The 22,928-nt window shown below is 50.1% G+C and overlaps 1 protein-coding gene across 4 annotated transcripts in view; it reads left to right on the top strand.

The window, feature by feature from the left end:
- Positions 1-22,928, top strand: part of PPP2R2B (protein phosphatase 2 regulatory subunit Bbeta) — a 93,774-nt gene that overhangs the window by 61,512 nt on the left and 9,334 nt on the right. For all 4 annotated transcript variants that reach the window (XM_035339024.1, XM_035339023.1, XM_035339025.1 and 1 more), the window contains 4 exons: positions 5,615-5,712; positions 6,847-7,012; positions 9,080-9,192; positions 19,809-19,986. In XM_035339024.1, the coding sequence (XP_035194915.1) occupies positions 5,615-5,712; positions 6,847-7,012; positions 9,080-9,192; positions 19,809-19,986 (555 nt within the window). The remainder of the gene's footprint in view (positions 1-5,614; positions 5,713-6,846; positions 7,013-9,079; positions 9,193-19,808; positions 19,987-22,928) is intronic.

Raw genomic sequence — 22,928 nt, 5'->3', positions numbered from 1 at the left:
AGTGAAAATCAAATCCAGTCTTCGATATTTTTAGCATGAAAGCGTGAAGGAACATTAATGCTCTCAGAAAGGGAGAGCTGCGGGCTGGTGCTGCTCGGAGGGGAGGGTCTCCATGGAAACAGTTTTCTTTAAATTCCTTGCATTCGGGGCACTGAGCATGTAGGGGACAATGAAGGAAACAAAAAAGCAAAAAAGGAGAAGCTTTTTTCCTTTTTGTTGTCACTAACCTACTGTAGGAACCTTAGGAGAAATGGACGTAAATTATTGATCATTTCAATACACATAAATGTGAATTTTAATAAATAATTGCCTGGTCTTGTCTCGAGCGCAGCGGGAGGAGATTAGCAGGCGGCAGCCTGTAACCAGCCAGCCTGCACCGGGGCCACAACTTTGCCGCGAGACATCTTTGACGAGGGTCTGGTGCTACACTCTGCTGATGCCTTTTAATCTTTTTAAAGCTCCTTCCTTTTTCCCGTGGGAGGTGTTTTCCCGTGTAATGCTGGGCTGCAGTTATCACTCAGAGGTGTCGGGGAAGAGCAGGAGTGCAGCCCGCCTGTGTCCGTGGAGAGGTCCCACTGCTGTGGGTGGGCGTTGGATGGGGCTGGTGCTGGGCAGAGCTCTTCAGCATCTTTCAGCAGCCTGCACATGGCTTGTGCAGCGCCAGGCATGTCAGGTGCAAAAACTGTTTGCATAGCCAGATTTACACCCGTCTCCCATAAAGAGGGAGAGTGTGGGTTTGGGGTTAATTTTCTTAAGGGATGAAATTGTGCTGTTAGCCAGTTCTGTGACCAAGCTGCAGGAAGGCCTGGCTGTGGGCAGGAGCGAGCTGCCCGGCTCAGGGAGCCTGCTCCTGGCACCCATCAGGTAGCAGCCGCAGTCTGAAGAACGTCTCGCTGCAGCCAGGAAAGCTATTTTAATTCCTTGAAAAACCAAGTGACCTAAAACCAGTGGCTGGTGATGGAGAAGATTAAGTAGTGCAAAGCAAGTACGCTTTCAAAGGTGTAATTTTAGAAGGAAAAAAATACCTCCTAGTGTGAGGTGCACATTAACACTGCTCTGTGTGACCTTTACAGGCCCTGGGCTGCTGTGGCAGCTTCTTGCTCTAAATCTGTTCCCAGCACTTTCTCTGGGTGACACCTCTGCTAACACAGGACTTGGTGAGGACACTGTGGTGGCACGCACCACCCCGGGGGCCACCCACCACCTGCACCGCTCGGCACGTGCCAGCCGGCCTCAGGTGCTATTCATTATTGCTCGAGGTGTGTTTCTGCTGTTCAGGTGTCCTCAGGCATTCGCGGGCAGCTCCACAGGGATGCCGGGAGCCCCCTCCCTGTCCTCCCTGCAGCAGGCCCCACGTGCCCCCCCCGGGGTGCGGGGAGCAGTGCTGGGGACAGCTGCTGGGCCGCCGCGGGGCCTGTGGGCTGCTGGAGTGCACGGCAGCGTGTTTGGGTGCCTGCGTGTTTGGGTGAGAAACGGGTGGCTGGGGAGGCTAATGGGTGGCTAAGTACTTAGCAGAGGACAGGTAGTTGGAAACTAGTGTTACAGTTACAAAGCATTGCCTCAAGTGTGCCTGTTAAATACATTGCCAACTGGAAACTGTCATGAATGAAAACTTCTGCCTGAATTAGGGTTTACCTCAAGCTGCTGAACTGGATTTGGCTCCACACAAAATCTCTCGGTGCTTAAGCATTTGATTTTAGCTGTGAGACCTATCCGCAGCTAGGGATGCACTTGCATGTGAGAATGGGAGACATCTTTTGGGATATGTTTTTCTTACATTTTTTGTACCCAGCATCCTTTCTTTGAAATTGCAGATTGGTTTCTGATTCTACAGGATCCTCAAATTTTGTAGCAAGTCCATCCGATTTTGTAGCAGCATGGGTGAGATGTGCCCTGTCTAGGTAATCATTGTCAATGCTTAACAAGTGTTGAAAATGCACTCCCCCTCCTGTCCTTTGGGAGGCATTCACTGGGTGGGGTGACTGTATGAAAGAGATTATGTCAGATGGGTGTTTTGTTTGCTGAAGTTTTCCTGATTTCCTTTCTAAGCTCCTTGCTTCAACACAGCTTCCTTGCAAAGGCTTCCCTCATCCAAAGAACTTCATGGATCCTTGCAGCTCTGGCCTATCAGTCAGGCAAATCTGAGATTACAGAAGTGGGTGGGTACCAGAGAGATTTGTTTTCCTAGTAGAAGGGGTGCAGGAGGCCGCATGCTCCAGCACTGCGCTATGTGCATGTGGGGCTTGGCTGCACCCTTTCCTTTGCTTTCCATAACCCTTCTGGATTCTCTCTCAGGGCCCCGCTTGGATGCTTGGCACTTCTTTCTTGTGTTGTTACATCTCTGGCTAACTCCTGCCCAAGTCATCATGCAGGAGGGTAACTCGAGGGTGGAAAAGGCTGTTGCATCTAACTTGGTTTTGCAGTGTAAAGGGTGTCAGATAACCCAGCTATTCTTGCAAGTATTGTTCCTACCTCTCCCCACCCAAGTCTCCAACAAATCTTTGAAAGATCAGGCTTTTTTGCTTGTTTTTTTTTCACCTTGGGTCTCTTGGTTGCTTCTGATCTGTGTTGGGTGAAAATGGTAATGGGCTGTGCATCACCTTAGCTGGTGCACTGGTGCATTGTAAACCTGCTGGCAGCGATATGATATGTTACAAGAGGTTTTATGTATGTGTAGATTGTATTGCATAAGGAAAACCAGAAAAAAGAAGAAAAGAAAGAAAAACCTTCCACAAACTGTTTTTCTAGTTGCAAGATGGGATTTAAACAGTAATTCAAACCCAGTCAAGAGAGGAGTAACAGGTGCATCTGGAGAAGCTCAGGAGCCATTCAGTAGCTTGACACTAACCCCAAAAAGACTGAAATTCCTAACAGATATTATCATTCCTTGGTGGTGCAGCCAACTCCACTGCTGTTAGCCTGGCTTTTCACCAGTGCTAGCAAGAATAGAGTCTGGCCCTTTTGCAATGCTTTTCAACACTTTCATTAATGTTATTAACAGATGGTTAAAACCTTCCTGGCAGATTTTGCTACCCACAAGTGCAGGCTGAAGCAGAATGGCTCCAAGCAAGAGGACAAGGTGCTTCACCTAGAGCTGTCCAGCGCAGACAGCTCAGCCCCGGTGCACTCCCCGGTTCTGTTTGTTCAGGTGGGAATGTTGGCCACTAGCCCCCTTGGGTCTTGTCTCTGCAGTGACACCTCTGTCTGCAGGGAAATAATTTCCTTAATCTATTCACAGCAGCCAAATGTTGTAAATGGATTAAGACGAACTTCAGAATGCATTCGCATGTCATTACAAATATGCTTAATGCTGGAGAGATGGGATAATATGGAGAAGAGGAACAAAAATTAATAGCAGCAGCATGGAGTTTGTTACTTACCTGCCTGCTGCCATCTGGACTTTCACAGCTCAGCAGACGTGGTGGGCTCCTTGCACATCATCAGGGCAGGGTGGACCCAGGAAGTGAGTGGAGATGTTACCTTGAAGACAAAAAGTGTTGGGCTGCGTGAATAAATGGAAGATGTTCTCTGCCTCAAATTTCTCACCCACTGGTCCTCACATGTGTCTCTGGCACCATCCTGGGATGGGCACAATGCGGCGTGGGGCGCGTGGCTGTGGGGCTGCACAGGGGGCTGGGGCAGGTAGCTGTGGTGCTTTCTTTCTGCCAGCACCAGAAATTATTTGCTCACTCTGAAGGGCTTATGAAGATCCCAGGTATCTCCGTTACCCTGGAGCTGTGACAGAATGGCTGAGGGTTGCAGTTATGGATGGAGCCATCCACGAGAGGGGGTCTGCCATCCAAAGGAGCCTGAAGACTCATGGTTTTGTACAATTGCATTATTGAAGTGCGGCTGAGTAATTGCTCATCACTGTTGTTTAGGCCGGCGCAAGCTTTGAAAGGACTTTGGGATATAAAGCCTGGAGGAATTAGGCCTGCTACTTGGCAGAAGTAATGTACGAGGGTATGATGATGTCGTCAGGCTGCTCTGGTCCAAGACGAGGGGCAAAGCAGCTGGAGCGCTGGCTGTGCTGGCAGGCAGCCCCGGGCTGTGTGGTTGCTGGTGGGAGCTCAGAGCTCTGAGACCCCCGTGGGGCTGCCACAGCCGCAGCATCGTTTGGTGGCGAGCAGCACAGAAGGCATGGGCCATACAGGGCGCTCGCAGCAGCTGCAGAGGTCTGTGGCAGTCTCAGTCTGGGTTTATGTCCTTTTCTCCTTGTCTTTTCCAGTCTGCTCTAGTGACTTTCTAATGGGTGAGCAAGAAGGATAAAGATCACAGGAGGGAGAAGAAGGGACAACTCATGCTGTGTGTTTTAGATATTTCTCGCACTGGCACATGGCACAGCTAATAAGCGAGAGAATGGTTACAGCGCTCGGAGTGCTCTGGAGGGTGCAGAAGGGGCACGCAGTCTGGGCAGCACCAGTGGCCTGGCTGTGTGGCCGTGTTTGCACACACAGGCATTTGCACACGCAGACGTATTTGCCCACACAGCCTGCACATGGGGTCTGCCTGCGTCTGAGGGGTGCAGGAGGCTTCGTCTGCAGGCTGTACAAACCCATGAGTATGGGCAAATGAGAGCAGAATAGAAATGCAAATTCTGTCAGCCTTCCTTGCAGGAATGAGCCAGCTGTTATAATAACTAAGTGCCTTTCATTGCAAAATCAATCTTGCACCAAGTACTGGGTCTCTGAGCCTGCCTTCAGTTTTTTCCTACCCCTGCTTTGTGTTTGCTGAATGCTGTGCTTGAAGGCAGTCAGTGACACCAGTTGGGCAATAATTGCCACAGAATTAACCTCTGACATCCTTCTAAAAATAGCCCTAATAAATCCAATCATTAGCAGTTCTCCTGCCTGCTTTGCCTCAAGGGTAAATGCTGCAGATTAAAGCGTTCACAAGCCACAGGTCTGTGAGTGTTTCCTCTCCTCTTGCAGTAACCTCGCACCTGCCCCTGCCGGGGAGTTTTGTGTGCTGGTGGTGACAGCGGGCACCAGCCCCATTCCAGGGGAAGGTGAATGGCGAGAGCATGGTGGCTGCTGGGTGAAGGAGGAATGAAAGGCATCACTACTTTTTGTCCTGATGGACCCAGGGAGATTCAGCAACGCACAGAGAAAACCGGCACCATCAGTGTGGTCCCTGCCCAAGGGGTTAGGGTGGCAGAGGTCAGGGGTCCTCACCGGCTGCAGTCCCCCTCTCTCTGCGGGTGAAGCCCCACAGCCCGAGGGAGGAGGGGGTGGCAGTGGTGACAGTGTGGAGCTGGCCGGGCACTGCTCACTGCCATGCCCCTCGGGGCCTCGTTCCCTCGTGGGGACGGCTCTCCTGAGCATGCTGCGGGGGTCCCAGCTCCGCACCCTGCCAGCCTCCAGCACAGCAGGGATGGGAAGTAGACCCGAGTCAGATCAGGCCTGGGGTCATGCCCCTCCAGACAACAAAGTTCCAAAATTCTGTGACCATTGTTGTATACAACAGAAAAACTGAGACTTAAGGAAATTTCACAGGGGAGACAGAGTGCTGACAATACACGTTACCTTTAGCTGCATGGGGAATGGTGCTTTTTAGATGCCTGTGAGAAGCCAGTGTACAGTTACTTAAATTGTCTTTGTCTTCTTCTTTTCAGCTGACATTATCTCTACAGTTGAATTCAACCACACAGGAGAATTACTAGCAACAGGGGACAAGGGGGGTCGGGTTGTAATATTTCAGCGTGAGCAGGAGGTAAGTGCGAGTGAATGCAAAATGCCCATTTTATCCTTTTAAAAAAAGCTTCCTGCTGTTTCCTAATCCGTATGTGTCACTCTTAACCTCAGTTCTCTCCTGGCAGACTCAAAACCGAAAAGTGACTATTATCAGAAGCAGGATCTTGTAAAACACCCTTTAAAAACACATGGCATTTCCTGCATCCTATTAGTCTCATTGCAGCTCTATGCAGCACAAAGCAGGTTGGAGCAGGCTGGTGCACCTAAGTACCTCCAGCCATGACCATGCCATTCCCAGTGCTCTTGGAGCCCCTGAAATTTTACTCAAAGTTGTAATGTCCACACTGTTTCTGTATATGCTGGATGAATGGATAGGTTAAAGGCTACATGCATAGACACTTCATCTGCCTTTCCATTTCTCATCTACCTCTCATTTTATTATTCTACTGCTTTTCTTGAACTTTCCACTTCCTAACATCATGCAGGATATATTCCACTCACCTCCTGTCCTGAAACACTACTCTGCTCCAGGAGACAAATGGGACTTCACCAGCCCAAACACATAGCTTGTATGCGGGAAGTTAATCTGCACAACAGTTTTCATTTAATTACCTCCTCCCCATTCAGAGCCTGATGCTGGAAGGTTCACTGCATGGGATTTGGAGATACACAATACCTTTCAAGACTGAGCGCTGAGCCATGTTATACAGAATTAATTCTTGCAGAGATTGTCTCCTTTCTGTGATTGTTTTATTCTTGCTTTTATATTTGTGCGTCTTTGGGATGGATTCTCCTTATCCTGTGCAAGTGGAGCAATCCCGGTCGTGTCTCTGGTGCTGCTTTCAGCATGCTGGTTGGGGTTGGCTCGCCGTCAGCCCTCGTTGTTCCTTAGAAGTTTCTCCTGGAGGTGACCGGGGGGGCTCCGCTCGCTGTGGGCGCAGCACGAGAGCAGTGCCCCAGCCTGGCATTGCCGGCGTGCTGGAGCTGGCATGGGAGGGGGGTGCTGCGCAGGTCTCGGCTTTCTCACCTGAGCTGCCACGTGTCACCGCGGTGAGGTGCTCACTACTGTGCAACAACCTTGGAGGACAAGAGAGTCAACAGAATATTTTCTCCTTTCCATGTCTTAAATTTCTCTTTATCCCCCTTCCTGCAGAGCAAAAACCAACCCCATCGCAGGGGAGAATACAATGTTTACAGCACTTTCCAGAGCCACGAGCCAGAGTTCGATTACCTGAAGAGTTTGGAGATAGAAGAGAAGATCAATAAAATACGATGGCTCCCACAGCAAAATGCAGCCTATTTCCTGCTCTCCACCAACGGTACGTGACCATGGCCGTGGCTCCCCCGGCCCTGGAGAGGCAGAGGGAGCTTCCCTGTGAGGGTTCTGCTGAAGAAACATGTTTTTTTAAAAAGTGTTGACTCACTTCACAGCAAACACCAATATAAAGAGGGTAACAAGAACCCGGCCAAACTGTTCTGGCGGAGCCTGATTCTCGTGCACGAGCTTTTGTCTTTATTTCACAGCTTTCACTCACTGAAAGGGAGTGAATCTTTTCCCACTGCTGACAGGTTTTTTTTTGTTTTTTTTTTGGGGGGGGGCTTGGAATCTGGGGACTCTGTATTTGGTGGTGGTGGTTTTTAAAGAAAAAACACAGATGATTTGTTTGAATTTGCGTTCAGCTCAGCAGTTTCGTGTTACATTCAGATAAATATCAGGAGGATCCAGGAATATTACTTGGGATGAATGGGACCTTAAGATGGATGTGACTTAATTACTTCAGGGGAAAAGGAGGGGTCTAATTATCTTCCATAACCAACTTACTTTGTATTGTAGAATTGACTCTATTGATCATTATAATAAAATTCAAAGACTTACTAAACTCATCTGGGGAGGGAATCATTGAAATGCAATGAAGATTAATTATAGAGCATAATGTTCTGTTAATTTAGTTTTTAAATAGTTTTTTGATTAACAGGGATATTATCTTTGCATTTGGGATGGTGTTTCTTATACTAGCAGGTTATCAAAACAGCTCCTTGTAAAATATTCCCATGTTATGCCGTTTCTTTTTGTTCTTACTCTTAAACTAACATTATATATAGAAACGCCCTGCAGTAAAGTGGGTTAATAAAAAGCAAACTTAATGGCAGTCAGTTGCAATTGCTGTGTAAAGGGGAAAATTAAGATGAACGATATAGTTGTGTATAAAAACTGGTGGAAGTGATGATAAACTATTGGTGGAGTCTGCCAAGAGAGAGGAAAGAAAGCGCCATCGTTCAATATAAAGACCACCTGGAGGACTTTGTGGCGCAGGGTGAATGGGATGCCCGAAGGGGACAGAGTGGGGCACTGGTGGTGAGGGAAATCAGGGCTGCTTTCAGAGTCAATAATAGATGCTGGAGTTGGTTCAGTTTCTGGATGGGGAAAGTCACAAGTGACTTCTGAATAAATTATATCATGATTTCACCTTGCTCTGGGAGTTTCCACGAGAGAGATCTTACATTCCCAAGGACTTGCTCCTTCAGAATTCAGCTGTATCTGCCAGCTTGCCTCTAGCCTTGAGTCATCTATTGCTCTGTTCCGCTCTTCCCATGCTGTATTTCTTGCTTAAACTACATTAGAAGCAAAATTACGTACGTTGAAGCATTCTGTGCCTAATGAGTTCTGTCAGCTCCCCGGCACTCACCCTGTAGCAGCACAAGCACTGCTGTGCCTGGTGACCCCCATACTTGATGGGGCTAACCTAAGCCAGGGTAGCCCTGGGGATGCTCCCACCCCTCCTTGTGTGTCTTGTCGGGGCCGGGCTGGGTGTGCAAGGCGGTGGCTCAGCAGGTGAGTGGAGACGGCTGTGTGCAGGCACGCACGGCTCGGCAGCAGAGTGGAGCTGGGCAGGTGTGCGTGGCACTGCCGGCTGCGGGGACACGCAGCCCAGCTTCCCCGCGCCGCTCGGGGCCCTGCTGTCATAGCCAGTGCCTCGTCACCTCCTCGTGCAGGGCTTAGCGAATGTCGAACGGGGCTCGGTATGTCGAACGCCAGCATTCAAGGCATAATCTCTGAGGCTGCCTGCCTTGGGAAATCACTTTTCATGTTGTTTGTACATTAATCTGATGGTTTTATTTTTTGTTCAATAATTTTCTTACGTATGTAGTAAGTGCACAAGCTGTTGTCCAGCAGGAGTATGAAAACAAAACTTCTCAGGGCAAAGTGCCATGGTGGCAGTTGCATTTTCTCGGAGGGTTTCTTTCCTTGTAACTGTGTTGCTTTCAGTATGTTAAAGATGAGGATGTGGCAGACTTTCGACTTGGAAGCCAACTGACGTGGCCTTACCGTTCCTGTCAGATGTTCCTCTGGGAGCAGCCAGGCGTAACTCTGTCTTCTCTCCCAGATAAAACTGTGAAGCTATGGAAAGTCAGTGAGCGAGACAAGAGGCCGGAGGGATACAACCTCAAGGATGAAGACGGACGCCTCCGAGACCCCTCCATGATTACCACACTGCGGGTGAGTGAAGTCAGACCAGGATCGTCAGGAAACCTTTCTTTTATGGGCTTGGAAGAAAATCGCTGCCAGTGCTGCTTGTGTGCAGCAGTACCAGTAACACCGCGCTGGCTTGGTGGGTCTGGCGTCTGAGGGCAGGGGTGCTGGCTGCTGTTTCAGTCACTGGTGCTCTTGCAGGTGATGCTTAGGCGAGGATGGAGCGGGCACGTGGTGCTGGGGTGGTGTGGGTGCTGGGCAGGCACACCGCGAGGCACGCTGTCTCTCTGGGTACCCTGGTGCTGCGGTCACTGTCACCATGCTACCCGTGCCTGTTCTGTCCGGGGGACAGCTCCCAAATGTCTCCTCCTCCATGGCATTTGCAAGCACAACATTGGCTTCTGCGGCCTAAGTACCTTCTCTAAATGAGTTTTCCTGCCAACCTATGTAGATTAAAACTGGCCTCCTAAACACCCAAGGCTACATTTTTCATTTACTGCAAGGGAGATGCATGCACAAAACCCATTAAACCAGCCATCCCTGCGCCCTGGGAGTGCTCCCATGTTTGGGAGCGCTGGAGAGGGAAGGCACAGCAATGCTGCAATGCTCATCTTCTGGGCTTGCTGTGCACTCTGGGCCTTGGGAGATGATTGCACCTGGTGAGCAGCATGCCAGTAAATTTGCTCTTCCTCCCAGTGCTGCCCTGCCATGTCTGTTTCTATCTTGAATTTGCATATAAAGAGCCAACTCTGGCCGGAGGCAGTGCATGGCCCGTTAATTCAATCAGAGCTTGCCTGTGCTCCAGGAGCTCCGGCTGCTCAGGTCCAGGCAGCACAGAGACCCCATAGCCCCGTGTCCTGCAGGAGCAGCCCTGCCACGAGCAGGAGCCCCTCTGATGGCTGGGAGAAGCCTCACTCCCCTCTGCTTGATATTCAGAGCAGAAACAGAAAATTGTTCCTTTAACCTGTAAGCGTAAAAATTCCAAATATTCAGTAATTTTGTCATGGTATTAATCAGGCCATACTAGCTTATAATTTATTTATATCCTGTCAGAATTTGCATTTTAAGTACTCAGGTTTTGTATTTATATATATAAAATTGTTGGTATGATTACTCTTGGCTCACTTTTATAGCTTCCAGTTTCACTGCAGATTAAGCCTTTGAGAACCCCAGACAGCTAGTTAATTCTTGCCTCCGTACTGAGTTGCTCCTGGGGCCATCAGGCATTTTTCCTTACAGAGTAAGAAAACAGTTTATTTCATGTATATATGTATCTGCTGTCATGCTTCAGGCAGCATTTCCAGATTAATACATTGTCACCCAGACAGCCCGTTGGAGGACTTCGCTCCGGATCTGGATGCTGGTGCTGTACTTACTGAGTGGGATGGGAGGTGGATTGTAAAAAGACAGCAGTGTTAAGGGGTGTCACTGTGGTTACTGCTTTTTTCTTCTGACTACATGCATCGAAAAGCCCTGGGCTTACTGAGAAAGTGCAGGTCCTACTTTCTCCTGGGTCTGTGGTCTTGGCGCCTGTGCTGAGCTCTGCAGTGGGCACTGGTGGGTGCTGGTATTGGTGCTGGTATTGGTGCTGGTGCCTCCCTTCCCCCCCCCCTAAAGGGGGGAGGGGGCTTTAGATAAATCATTAGTGAGGCCTTAGATAAATCATTAGGCAATTTGTGTTCATGCCGTGTGCTGGTGCCATTGCAGGCCCTGTGCTGGCTCTGGCACATGCTGAGCAGCGGCTCTGCAGCTCCTGGCCCCCAAAGCTCCTGGTTTGCAGCAATAGAGGTAAAACAGGATGTAAGTGCTTGGTGTTACGGGTATCAGCATCAGCATCTGTAATGTCTTCTGTCCCTAAGGATGGAAAATAGAGGAGCCTTCAGCCAACTCTGGTTTGAGCTAATGTTTTGATGATTTTACTTAGACAGATATTTACATATTTAACAATTTTACTGCAGCTTGGCATACATTGGACGTTTAATTGTCCTGTGATGATTCACGTTTTTGGAGTAAAGCCGCATCCATCCACAGTTTAATTTTCAATCACAGACAAGCAAAAAAGGGTTTTAAAACCACCTTGCTGCAATCATCTCTTACCCATTCATCGTAATGGTTTAAATTTACTTGATGAGCATTGTTCTCTGAGGAATTTCTAACCCACATAATGCAAAAGGAATATTTAACTCTGCTCAGACTGTGAAGTAAGGCTTTTGCAGTCATTAAAAGAGCTCTGCTTATTTGGATAGGCCCCCAGTCTAATAGCTGTAGCCCTTCGGCCACTGAGCTGTGTAGAAGCCTAAATTAACAGCTTCACAGAACTCTCCAAGTGCTTCTCTGCATACAGTCGTACCTGCGCTGTGGGATGTTTGCAGGAAATAATTAACACAAATAATATCCAAGGCTTAAATCTTTTTAAATAGGGAATGTGTTTGCTTTGATCCCCACACGGTACAAGCCAGAGTGAAGAGGATCACGGGTGTGCCTGCCCTCCCTGTGGGGCGCAGCTGCGCACATGCTGGCTGCTGTGCTCAGCAAGGGGCTTGCTGTGGCTTTGATGAACAAAACTGGGGGAACCGTCTGGGGTGAAACAGCTTCTGGGCCTCATTCCATGATAGTCTCATTTTCACATTGCTTGTGTAAATAAAAGAAAAAGCAGTGGTGTGTGCTGCTAGTGCTGCCTTCATATTTAATAGCTGAACTCAGAACACTGCAGGGATGTCTTCCCCACCTGCCCCTGGCTACCCAGCACTGCTGCTCAGGAGGGTGATGGGTCTCTGTGCAGCATGTGCCCACCTCCTTAGAAATAGGTAACTGTTGTTTTGAGTCCCATCAAAGTCCCAGAGTCACAGAGAGTTAGCTCTGTGAGGGTGGGATTGCGGAACAGCGTCTCAGGAGGGTCTTCCCAAGTGATCTTTGCAGGGTGGCCTTGGCTGAACATGCAGAGTGCCAGGACACTGTGTCTCTGAGGGAAGCCACGGTGTCCTCTGTTGTGTGGAGGGTTGCAGGGGCAGGCAGCTCGTCACTGCATGAGATAAGCCTCTGATTAGCTTCTGAGCCAGTGAGAAAGCCGAGATGCAGCACGTGTCAAGAAGGCTTGCAATATATGAATCATTGCCTCTATTTTCTGTGTGATACCAAAAGAAAGGGAAAAAAGGCATTGTAGATGTTGGCAGCAGTGTATAACTTATTAAAAAGTCTTCAGCTCCCCTTCAAATGGGATTTTGTCTATGCCTGAGGCAGAGGGGGACAGCACTTGCTGCCCAGACAGACCATGGATGTCCAGAGGTGCAGTGCTAACTCGCGTGTACTCCCTGTGCCCGCTGGCACCCCAGCTGGGTGCAGATAGCATATCCAACAGCAGCACCAGCACAGGTGTACAAGTGACAGACACAGCAATGTACTTTGGAAGCTATTTCTAAAGAACATCCTTTTAGGCCACTGTGCATTCTCATACAGTGGTATTTCTTACTCCAGCGAGTCACCTACTCCCAGATTGCATCTCCAGAAAGGAAAGCAGCCTGGGGGTTCCCCAGATCTGGCAGAGGCCATGAATGATGACTTTCAGCAGTGCAGTGCTGCTTCTTTGCATCATCTGTCTCAACTTACTTAGCCCTTTGGAAACACAGGCACTGTTAGGCAACAACTTTCCCTGCCTCATGCAGCTGAATTTTGTCTCAAGCACTTTAAACTTTTAGTAAGTGAAGTAGCACTTGGCAAACTGGTCTGGACATACCAAGCTGGGAAGCCTGTTGCGCTAAGGAGCAGGTTGGTGTCTCACCCAGCTTGTTAATGAGTCAGGAGGTTGCCGTGGTTCAGGCAGTGGTTTTGCCCTACAGCAGCTCCTGGTGGGCAGGTGTCTTTAGCCGAAATGCCCGAGCATGGCCTCTGCACTCAGACCACAAGTGTCTATATACCTGTGCTGTGATAGTGGGGTTAGGCCCTGCTGGCCTTCATTGTGGCCTAATGCACCCAGCAGGTAGGTCTTTGGCCCTGGGGACTCAGCCCGTAGGCACACAAGATCCTGCAGAACTAACAGTGCCCATAGACGCAGCACCCTGATGGCTCTCCACGGTGGTGGGGTGCTGGACCCTTGGTGACAAATTACCTGGGAGCAATGCATGCAGGGGGTTAGCTGGTGCATTTAGGTACCCGTATCATGGTTATTGTAGTTGTCACAATGCTGTCTCTGACTAAGAGCTACAATTTCGCTCTTTCATTCCTAACCAAATCTGTTATAAATTGTTTTGTGTCTCCATTTTTCTGAAGCGTTCATATTTCTTGTTTTCTGGGCACAGTTTCATGGACAGTTTGTACTTTTTCCTTGTGTATCAAATGTATGCACATGCACGCACAACCTGAAGCCTCAGTCAGATTGCAGATTGTTAACAGAACTGTGCTTTTACATAATTCTCCCTGGAAAAGTAGGAAAACTGTAAACTGCCAGATGAGATTTGACTGACACCTGCCCTTGCTGAGTGGGAGAAATAAGCTAAAAAATACTACTGTAAACAGTCACATCTTTAAGGGGAATCTAACTCTTAAGGATTGTGATTAAGAGTCGAGGATTTTTAACTTCAGAAAAAAAAATGTTCTGTTTGTTCTTTGAATTCTTATTTCAGAATTTAGGTACAGATGGTGAAAGTCATCCTGAAATGTAATAACGGAACTGGGACAGATTCTCAGTTACAAACAAGAAAAGAATCCTATGACACTATAAAAATAAACAAAGAAGGGGAAATCTGGGATGCACATGAAGTGACGTTTGCTATGAATGCTGTCAGACTTGCACAAAAAAATCCCTCCTGAACTGGCCCCCTTTTGGGGCAGGTGGTATTCGGGTGGACTGACCACGCGGCGGGGTTGTGAGAGCGATGGTGGCGGGGCTGGGCACTGCGCTGCCGGGGGCGATGATGGAGAGGAGCGGCTGGGTGCTGCTCCCACGGGGGCACGTGGGATCCACCAGGCACTCGGCTCCTCCTGGCCTGGCTCAGAGGCTGCTCACACGAGGACATCTCCCCATCACAGCTGGGGCCTCTGCCTGCAAACCACTGTCCTGCTTTCTCTCCTGGGCCTCAAGGTGGGGACTGACAGACAGCGACCTTCGGGAGTGCCTTGGTGGCTGACGGCTCAGCACAGGGCTGTGAGCCCAGCCTGTGCGCAGAGCTCAGCAAGCAGCCAGATCCAGTCCTGTACCGTGTGCCCATCCAGCACTGGTGCTGCAGCCCTCAGCATGCCAGCAGCCTCCCTGGTGTAGCACTAGCTGAGCAGCAGAACGAGGCTCCTTCCAGCAGGCTGGCTGGTGCGCCAAGCATGCTCATGAATGCAAACCTGTCCTCACTGCATGAGCTGCAGCCATGGCCGCACTGGTGGAGCGCAGAGTCCGAGGACTCGTCTCTGTCGGACAGGCCCCTGTGGGCAGCTGGAGAGAGAAATGGAGTCAGGCATGCACACATTGCCAGGAACCCGAAAGTGGAAATTTTGTGTGGCTCCTGCGCTTTCCGTGATCGGGGGCGTGCTGCAGTCCTGAGGTTGGTGGCATCACTGAACCCACCTTGTCCCGTGGGGAAATACAAGCAAAGAGATTAAAAAGTTGCACCCAGTATCCTGAATTTGCTTCAGACATCAAATTAAAGGCTAAATGTTGGGAAATTAAATTTTGCTAGTTCAGACTGCAGTAATGTCAGAGAGCATGCCCTGAGCTGCAGACCCTGGTGACTCCAGTCCTCCCCCTTCTCCTGCCCCCCAAGCTGGGACCTGGGCCCCTTGGGGCAGCCTGTACCGCTGGGACCCGCACATGGGAAGGGGATCTTTGGCTGGTGGGAAGCTTGTGCTGGCATTTCAGTGCATGAAAAGCACTCAGTAACAGGTGACAGAAGAAACAGTGCTAGGGTAAAGCTTAGCAGGGATGGAAATGTCTAGGGAAAACAGATGAAACCAGGAGCTCTATCAGCTGCATGGGCTGGTAATTAGATAGCAGGTTTATCTTCACACAGGAAGGAATCTTCTCACATGTCATGGGGAAAGTCCAACAAGACAAAGTCCTGAAGATCATGAAATTGTCAGTCTGCCATGAAAATGGTGTTTGATGTATATTTTGTCTGCAAAATATTCATTTGCAGGTAGTGTTGGCCAGTTATTCCTGGTGCTGACAGCACAGAATATGAACATTTGGGAGGTAAAAAATAAACATCAGGGAGCATATTCTGAGAGGGGCTTAGCTGTGACAGGAGGCTAAGTACCTGGCAGGATTTACCCCCCAAGCAGCTAGCACTGCAGTGATTTGCCAGTAACTGGATTACATTTTCCTTCTTATAAACCTAAGGCTGGGGTTAATCTGGGCTTCGGTTGTGACTAATCTTGCTTGGCCAAATCCTGCTGGCTGGCGCAGTGCACAGGGTGGCAGAGCACAGCAGCGGGGGAGTGGAGCTGATGCCGGCTGCCCTCACTGCTGCAGCTCAGCTGCAACAGGCAGAGGTTGTCCTGTGCACATGAGGACAGTGAGCGGGACCTGCCCTGCCGGCTGGTTGGCCAACACCCCACACTCAGCAGCGGTGCTGTCGTGTTCGTGGAGCCGATTGGGGTGGGAATTGCGAAAAAATTGGCACTATAGCCACGGTGCGGCCAGGCCAGCGTGCTGCGGGTCCCTGTGCACTCAGCAGGGAGCTCTCTAGGTCAAATCCAGATCTCAGCATCTGATGAGAAGACATTCCCACCAAGGAGACGGTGCTTTGGTGGAGATTGTGGAGCCCCTTGGTTAGGGCAGCAGTTTTCACCCTCTTTCAATTTGTGGACCTCTAAATATTCTCCATCTGAAGTACGGAGGCTTTTATAGTGAAAGCAAACCTCTGCAGAGGGTTTACTGCTTCAGTTTTCTTCTGGTGTCCCGTTAGGAGCAGCCACGAGCCTCAGTGTAGGGCTTTGCTGGGGCTGCCATGGGCCTGCCCCAAACGGCGCGGACAGTCCAGACCTGGCGCGAGGCGGGCTGACGTCTGGGAGAGGCAGCGTGACCTCGCTACACCGGGAGCTGCGAGTTGGGCCTTTTTCCCTGTCTATTGACTCGTGTGTTGGAAAGACTGAGCACTGTGTGCCAGCTCTGGCAGAGGATGAGATTTTCCTCTGAAGCGCTGGATCTCTGCATCCTTTCAGACCACATCTGTCACAGTGCCTTGAATGACAAGGAAGAGCTCTGCCACACAGGGCTTTTCCCCCGGGAGCAGGCAGTATTTGGTGCCAGCCGACATAACACACAACAACAGCGGGAAACCCGATGAGACCAGGGGACAAAGCAGAATGACAACAATTACACGCACTTCATTAACTGCGCCGTGATCCTCTGACCGGGGGCTGAATGTGGTGGGGGGAAACACAGCGGTGGCGGGTGGGAAGAGGCCGGGGCACTCAGGCCCCTTTGTCTTGTGCTGCACCTCCAGCACCAAGCCATAAAGAAAATTAGTTTTATAGTTCAAGGGAGGATTAGTGCCTCATTAACTGTGGAAAGGGGAAGCCTCCATTGGACAAGAGAGAGGAATATAGTGGTTCATGTGCGTTGGCTGGGTGGGTCCTGCTCTTTTTGCAGGGGGTGCTTGTTCAAAGGCAATAAAAGAAAAATTAAGACATATATTTTTAAAAATGAAAAATGACTGGCATTCCCCCCCTTCCAGAAAAGATAAAGTAATTTAATTTATTAGAGGTTTATTTTAGTTGACAGCCTTTCGGTGTACTTGATGTGGTTTGTTACACTGAATTACCCTTTAATAATGGGTATATATAATACCAGATACCGCCCTGTAGGTTGGTTCTGTAATTGAGGAAGGGATGCATTTAGGAGTTTTCTCTGTTGTTCAGGATTGCCATGACGATGCCAGTGGTTTAGACAGATAAAAGCTTGGGCTCAGCATGCTTCAAAAAGAAAAAAAAAAAAAAAACACACCGCCAAAGCCCACGATTCAGTTGCTACCACATCGGCACTGTTTTGTTAGGCACTTTCCCCTAACAGCCACTGAACGCTGCAGTCCTGGGCCATGCACTGCTTTCCACTTCTTTTCTGTGGTGTAGGCTTGGGACGGTGTCATGTGTTAGCATGTGGAGCAATCCACAGAGGTCTGCCCTTAGACCATTGCCTCCTTTCCTGTGCTGTAAGTGAAGCAGAATTGTAATGGGGATGTCTGCCGGCCTGTTGGAAGGGGTCCCAGGGGAGGCAGGAGACAGATTTCTGGAGACCTTTGAATTCTGACAAGAGACAGCAGATTAGGGAAGATGCAGCCGAGAATAATCCCATGGTGGCGAATGAGAGGAACACAAGATGGGTGAGACAGAAGATTTTTCTCTACCTGTGATTCTTCTGCTAGCAGCTTCCCGTTACAATTTTTGTGGATTTAACTCTTCCTGAAGGAAAGAGCAGAAGCTGTTTTCACTTTCATGCTGAACAAAATTAGAGGGTTGGATTTCCTGCTCCTGAGTTTTTTTGGAAAACCCTCGTGTTGTGGTTTTCTGTCCCTTGGAAGTCAGAGGCAGCGGGAGTTTGTTCTGATTTGAATGCAAGGAATGGCAGAAAGAGAAATGCCCTGTGCTGGGAAACTGCTCCCAGGTGCACGTTCCAGGGAGTGGGAGCTCATGGTGCTGGCAGCCTGAGCGTGCCAGGGAGGGGAAGCCATGTGCACAGCAGCAGCCCAGGACGTCCTCGGCCACAGTGAATGCTCACCCTTGCCCAATCCTTCCCTGCCCCACTGCTGGCGGAGCAGTGGAGCCTTGAGGTGCAAGCTGTGACCGCGCAGAGCTGCAGGGGCCAGTGCTGGGCACAGCCCCCGCAGCCAGATCGAGCTGGCCCCGCTGCCACAGCCTCGCTGTGCGTGCAGGGTTGGGTGCAGCGGTTGTGCGTTTGCTGCCAGCCCTGCTGCCAGCGTCTGGGTCCAGGTGCGGAGCAGAGTCAGGCACGGGAGCAACGGGAGATGAGAGCCCGGCTGGGGCTCTGTGCGAGTGTGCTGTCTGTAACCATCCAGAGAGCTGCTGGGTTTCCTTCTGCTGCAAGATGTCTGCTGTCATGGGATGAAAGCCCTGAACCAGTGTGTACTCCCAGCTGCTCCTGCCTTGAAATTTCAGTGTTTTCAGGTTTAAATACTTATTACAGGTTTAAATACTCATTGTTGGTACAGTTAAGCAAAAGCTTGCTGCACATGTTGAAAAGAGGCACAGACACTTGCTGTTTTCCATATTTAAGTGCAGGCTCTCACAACTGTAGCAGGTAAGAAATCCTGACGTAATGAAATACTCACAGATGGCCAGGTTTGTTCATTCTGGGGGGTTGTACTCAGTGAAAGAACAACTTCCAGGCATATGTCTCTGAGGTAATACAGGAAGAGTTTTATTGCCTGAAGACCTTACCTTAGCTTCCGATCTCAAGAAAAATGTGTTTGCAGGTAGCTAGATGCATAAAAATCAGGTAGGTAATTATGTTGGTTCAGTGGAAGTTGCAGATCACCACCAGCACCCTTGCTCAGACCCAGTTTGTGTTGTTCCTTTGGATCACAGTCCTGGCTGCAGTGTTACTCTGGGGATGGGCATTGTCACGGGGTCTGACCACAAGACATGGTTGGTCTGCACATTGTCATCGTGCTGAGTGAAATCTTATGCCAAAGCTTTTGCCATATTTGTTTTTGCATCCAGAGTGGCCCAGTGTAACAGTCGAGCCATTTCCCTTTGCAAAACCATCGTGTTTCCGATGATCTTAATGACAGCCCATTTCCTGTAATCTCTGAGCAAAATGTGAACCCATGTCCCCAGATGGCTGAGCAAAGTCCTTCAACAGCAAACGATGCATCATTGAATATGTCAGGCTGAATTAGAAAGCAGGCTCACCACATTAAGCTCAGGCTCTGAGCTGGCAGTTCCTATGTTCTAGTGTCACTTGATCTGGCTGCCACACTCCTGTTCCCACCTCTGCAGCCATGGGAAATCTCTTTGGGCAGCACACAGATAATATACACCGTAATGAAGTAGCTTGAGGGAATAGCTTACTGGCAAGAGGAGCACAGACTGACACCTTTCTAGTGCTTTAAGTTGCCTTAAGAACATTATGTCTGAAGTCGTTACCTACACTGTTCCTTGCATATGCTGTTTCTGACTGCATCTCTCCATCCCCTGATGTTTACGTAAGTTATGCTTATTAATCTAAAAGCTCTGCTTCTTCATTTTGCCATGCCTCTGCCCTGTGCATTCACTCTCTCCATCTCTTCCCACATCTTACCTCCATCATTTCACTGTGAAGCAAATCCAGAAAAGCTGAAAGAAAAATCTGTGCTGACCTGGCTCTTAAAAACTACCCTTCTGTTAGAAACGCGCCAGGAATTTCAAATTCCACTTAACAGTGACAAAACAAAGATGTTGTTCCTTGGCCACAGAAGGGATTGTTGCTGCAGAAGAGATCTGAATCTGGTTTACTTGGCTCTTGCTGCCTCACCCAAATGTAGCCACACCACCAGCAGCTTTCCAGAAATAAAAGGCTTTTGTGTTGGTTTTCCCTTCTGTTCATGGACTTACAAAGTCACTGGGTTTCTCGGGTGAGTGTGCTACGAGGAGGGTGGGGTGCAGTGCGGCCAGCCGCAGCTCCGTGTCCCCGTGCTGACGCTCTGCTTCCCACCCCGCAGGTGCCCGTGCTCAGGCCCATGGACCTGATGGTGGAGGCCACTCCCAGGAGGGTGTTTGCCAACGCTCACACATACCACATCAACTCCATATCCGTCAACAGCGACTACGAGACCTACATGTCGGCAGATGACTTGAGGATAAACCTGTGGAACTTTGAAATCACGAATCAAAGTTTCAGTATCCTTTGGTGCCCCCTCCATGTGGGATGGACCCAGCGGGCAGACCCCTGGGTGACAACCAGGGCTGCCTGTGGTGGCCCTGGGCTCCTCCTCTGCCTGCTTCTTGGCTTGTAACCTTAGTATCTAACCATGGGGCTGGTGCTGAGGGCATGATGAGGAGCTTATTTCTTACTCAGAAAAAGGAGAATCGAGGTAAAGGTTTAACCCATTATGATTTTCTTTACCAAAGACTGCTAATAACAAACCCTGTGCATTACCATTTTATTACTGCTGATTACCTGGTTTCTTGCCAGGAAGTGCATGCAGGTGGGATGGAAATCTAAGAGCAGGAGCAGAATGGAGCACCAGTGCGGGGCTGGGTGGAGAGACAGGTCCCGGTGAAGGTGAGCAGTGGAGCAGGGACCCACGAGGGTCCAGCTCCTGCCACGTCAGCCCTGACGGTGACCATGCAGGTGGCACAGCCCGGCTCATGCCTAAGCCCCAGCTGGAACCGGAGCTCTGCCACCTGGGATGGGCTCACGGGGCCTCAGGTGCTCGGTGCTCTGCCCTGGTGCACAGCTCTGGCAATCCCCAGTCCCCAGGAGTGATTTCCAGGGTAAGTCCCTCATTTCTGCCAGGGCTGAGCCTTGCCGCCAGCAGGACACCAGGCTGTGTTGGGAGTGCTCACCCATCCCACCAGCCTCCCCGCACCGTGCAGCGCTGCAGGCAGCGCCTCTGCCATCTCCCAGGCTGTGTGACACCATGTCGAATTCTGCCTGCAGGGCCTGAGGCGGGGGTGGGAGGGAGAGAGGGGAGACCTCAGGTGATTTAGAAGACAGATGCCTTGGGGGAAACGAGGAGTGGAAATATTAATAGCGCTTTTTCCATTATATACTGCAGCAGGGTGACAGGCCGCCAGTCACAGTCACACAAATGAGATCGTGCCAGTCACCCTTGTAACAGCTGCATCAGAAATAATAACAATGGGACACTAATCATCAGTGATATTTATGTAGTGTTTTCTGCTGAGAAATCCCCAGGGCATGTGGCAAATTTAAGCAGCTGGAAAGGATTTCAGCAGTCACAGGCATGTGGCTGGTGGAGGCTCAAAGTGCATATGTTTGAGCAGTGCTGCAGTGTGTGCTGGTTTTTGGAGAATAAGGCAAGGATTTGGGCAAAACTTTGGGAAGTATAGATGGCCTGATGGATTTTGGGCAGGGTGCAAGTACAGCATCCAAAATGCTCGCTAGGTTTTGATGGAGGAAAGTCATCGCCAGAGCAGTGTCCACTTGGATGCCCTGTCCCACTGGCGTGCTGCACTGTCCTGGGGGTCCCCAGTGCGGCTGTGCCCAGCCCTGCCAGGATGTGTCAGCCCTGGGCACTGTGGTGGGTGCCAGGGCAGAAGAACCGCAGCAGCACCGTGTGCCTGAGGAGGGGAAGGGCACATCGCTGGTTTGGGGTTTTGCTGGTCAGGACCAAATCCAGCCCTGACTGAGAGCTGAGAAGACATAGTCCTGTGGGTTGGATTTTTGTAATTTTGTGCACATCACACAGCTGCTGCACAATTCAAAGTGATTTGAAACCTTTGCTTAGCAAAGCATTGGGGCTGTTGTAAAAGGGTTTTTGCAGGTCAGAGTGCAGGACAACTACAAAACTGCAGGAGTGCAGGCGCACTGTGACACAATGTGGTCCTGCACTGCCTGTCATTACAGTGACAGCCTGCCTTACCAATGCTTTCAGATCTGGACTTGAAGCAGTTTGAGAGGCAGTGTTTACTGCCCTGTAATGCCATGCACTGGGCTCACGTCTGGTCTGACCTGTGATCCAAGCTCTGCTGTGGACCTGCAGCGTGGGCTGGGAGGAATGCACAGAGTCTGCCAGGGCCCTGCTGCTGCTGCCGGTGCTTCGGCTGCCTTGCACTGCAGTGAGCACCAGGTTCATTTGCCCCTCCCGTAGCAGGGAGGATGCCCCCCTCTTGCTGACACGTCCTTGCCCTCTCCTCCACAGGAGATGGAGATTTTCCTCTAGTCACTTTGCTACATCACCCCTTCACAACTGAGAAATTCACATCTTCATCTTGCCAGGAACAGCACGGTCTTAATTTGCTTTCCAGGGGGTGATGAAAGGTGCCATTTCTTTTCTCTTGCTCTCTGCACAGTGGGTAAATTGCCCCTTGCTGGGTGTTTGGATTGGGCTGTGAAGAGATACGAAGGTGATCAGAGGACTGGAGCACCTGTCATACGAGGACAGGCTGAAAGAACTGGGGCTGTTTAGCCTGGAAAAGAAAAGACTGAGGGGAGACCTCATTAATGTATATAAATTTCTGAGGGGAGGGTGTTGAGAGTATGGAGCCAGACTCTTTTCAGGTGTGCCCAGTGACAGGATGAGAAGCAACGGGCACAAACTGAAGCACAGGAGGTTTTGGCTCAATATGAGGGGCCATTTCTTTAGTGGGAGGGTGACAGAGCACTGGAACAGGTTGCCCAGAGAGCGTGTGCAGTCTTCTTCTCTGGAGATATCCAAAACTTGCCTGGATGCCATCCTCCATGAGGTGCTCTAGGTGAGGGGGTTGCACTGGATGATCTTCAGGTCCCTCCCAACCTTGGCCATTCTGTGATTCTGTGATCTGAATCCTCTTCCTGCCATCACCGCTGGCTCGGCCAGGCCAGAAGTTGTCAGTTGTCCCCGGCAGCACTGCGCGCTGCTCCAGTCCTGGCCATTGCTGGCTGCAGGACCCGGGGATGGGGTCTGTGGCTCAGCTTTCAGCCATTACCTTACAGAGCCAAGAAATTGTGCAGCCCCAGCCAGCCACCCCTGGTCTGTTGTTTTGTTTGTTGATGTCATCTGGGTTTTGTTTTCCTTCCCTCATAGTTGCTTTCAGAGGGGTTATTCGCTTTGCCCAGACACTGCAATACAAGCTGTTTATTCTGGCCGGGATGAATTCATCAGGGTCCAGTCTTG

The sequence above is a fragment of the Oxyura jamaicensis genome, chromosome 13, assembly GCF_011077185.1.
Source record: "Oxyura jamaicensis isolate SHBP4307 breed ruddy duck chromosome 13, BPBGC_Ojam_1.0, whole genome shotgun sequence".
NCBI classification, from domain to species: domain Eukaryota; kingdom Metazoa; phylum Chordata; class Aves; order Anseriformes; family Anatidae; genus Oxyura; species Oxyura jamaicensis.
This window is presented reverse-complemented; position numbering and strand designations above follow the sequence as displayed.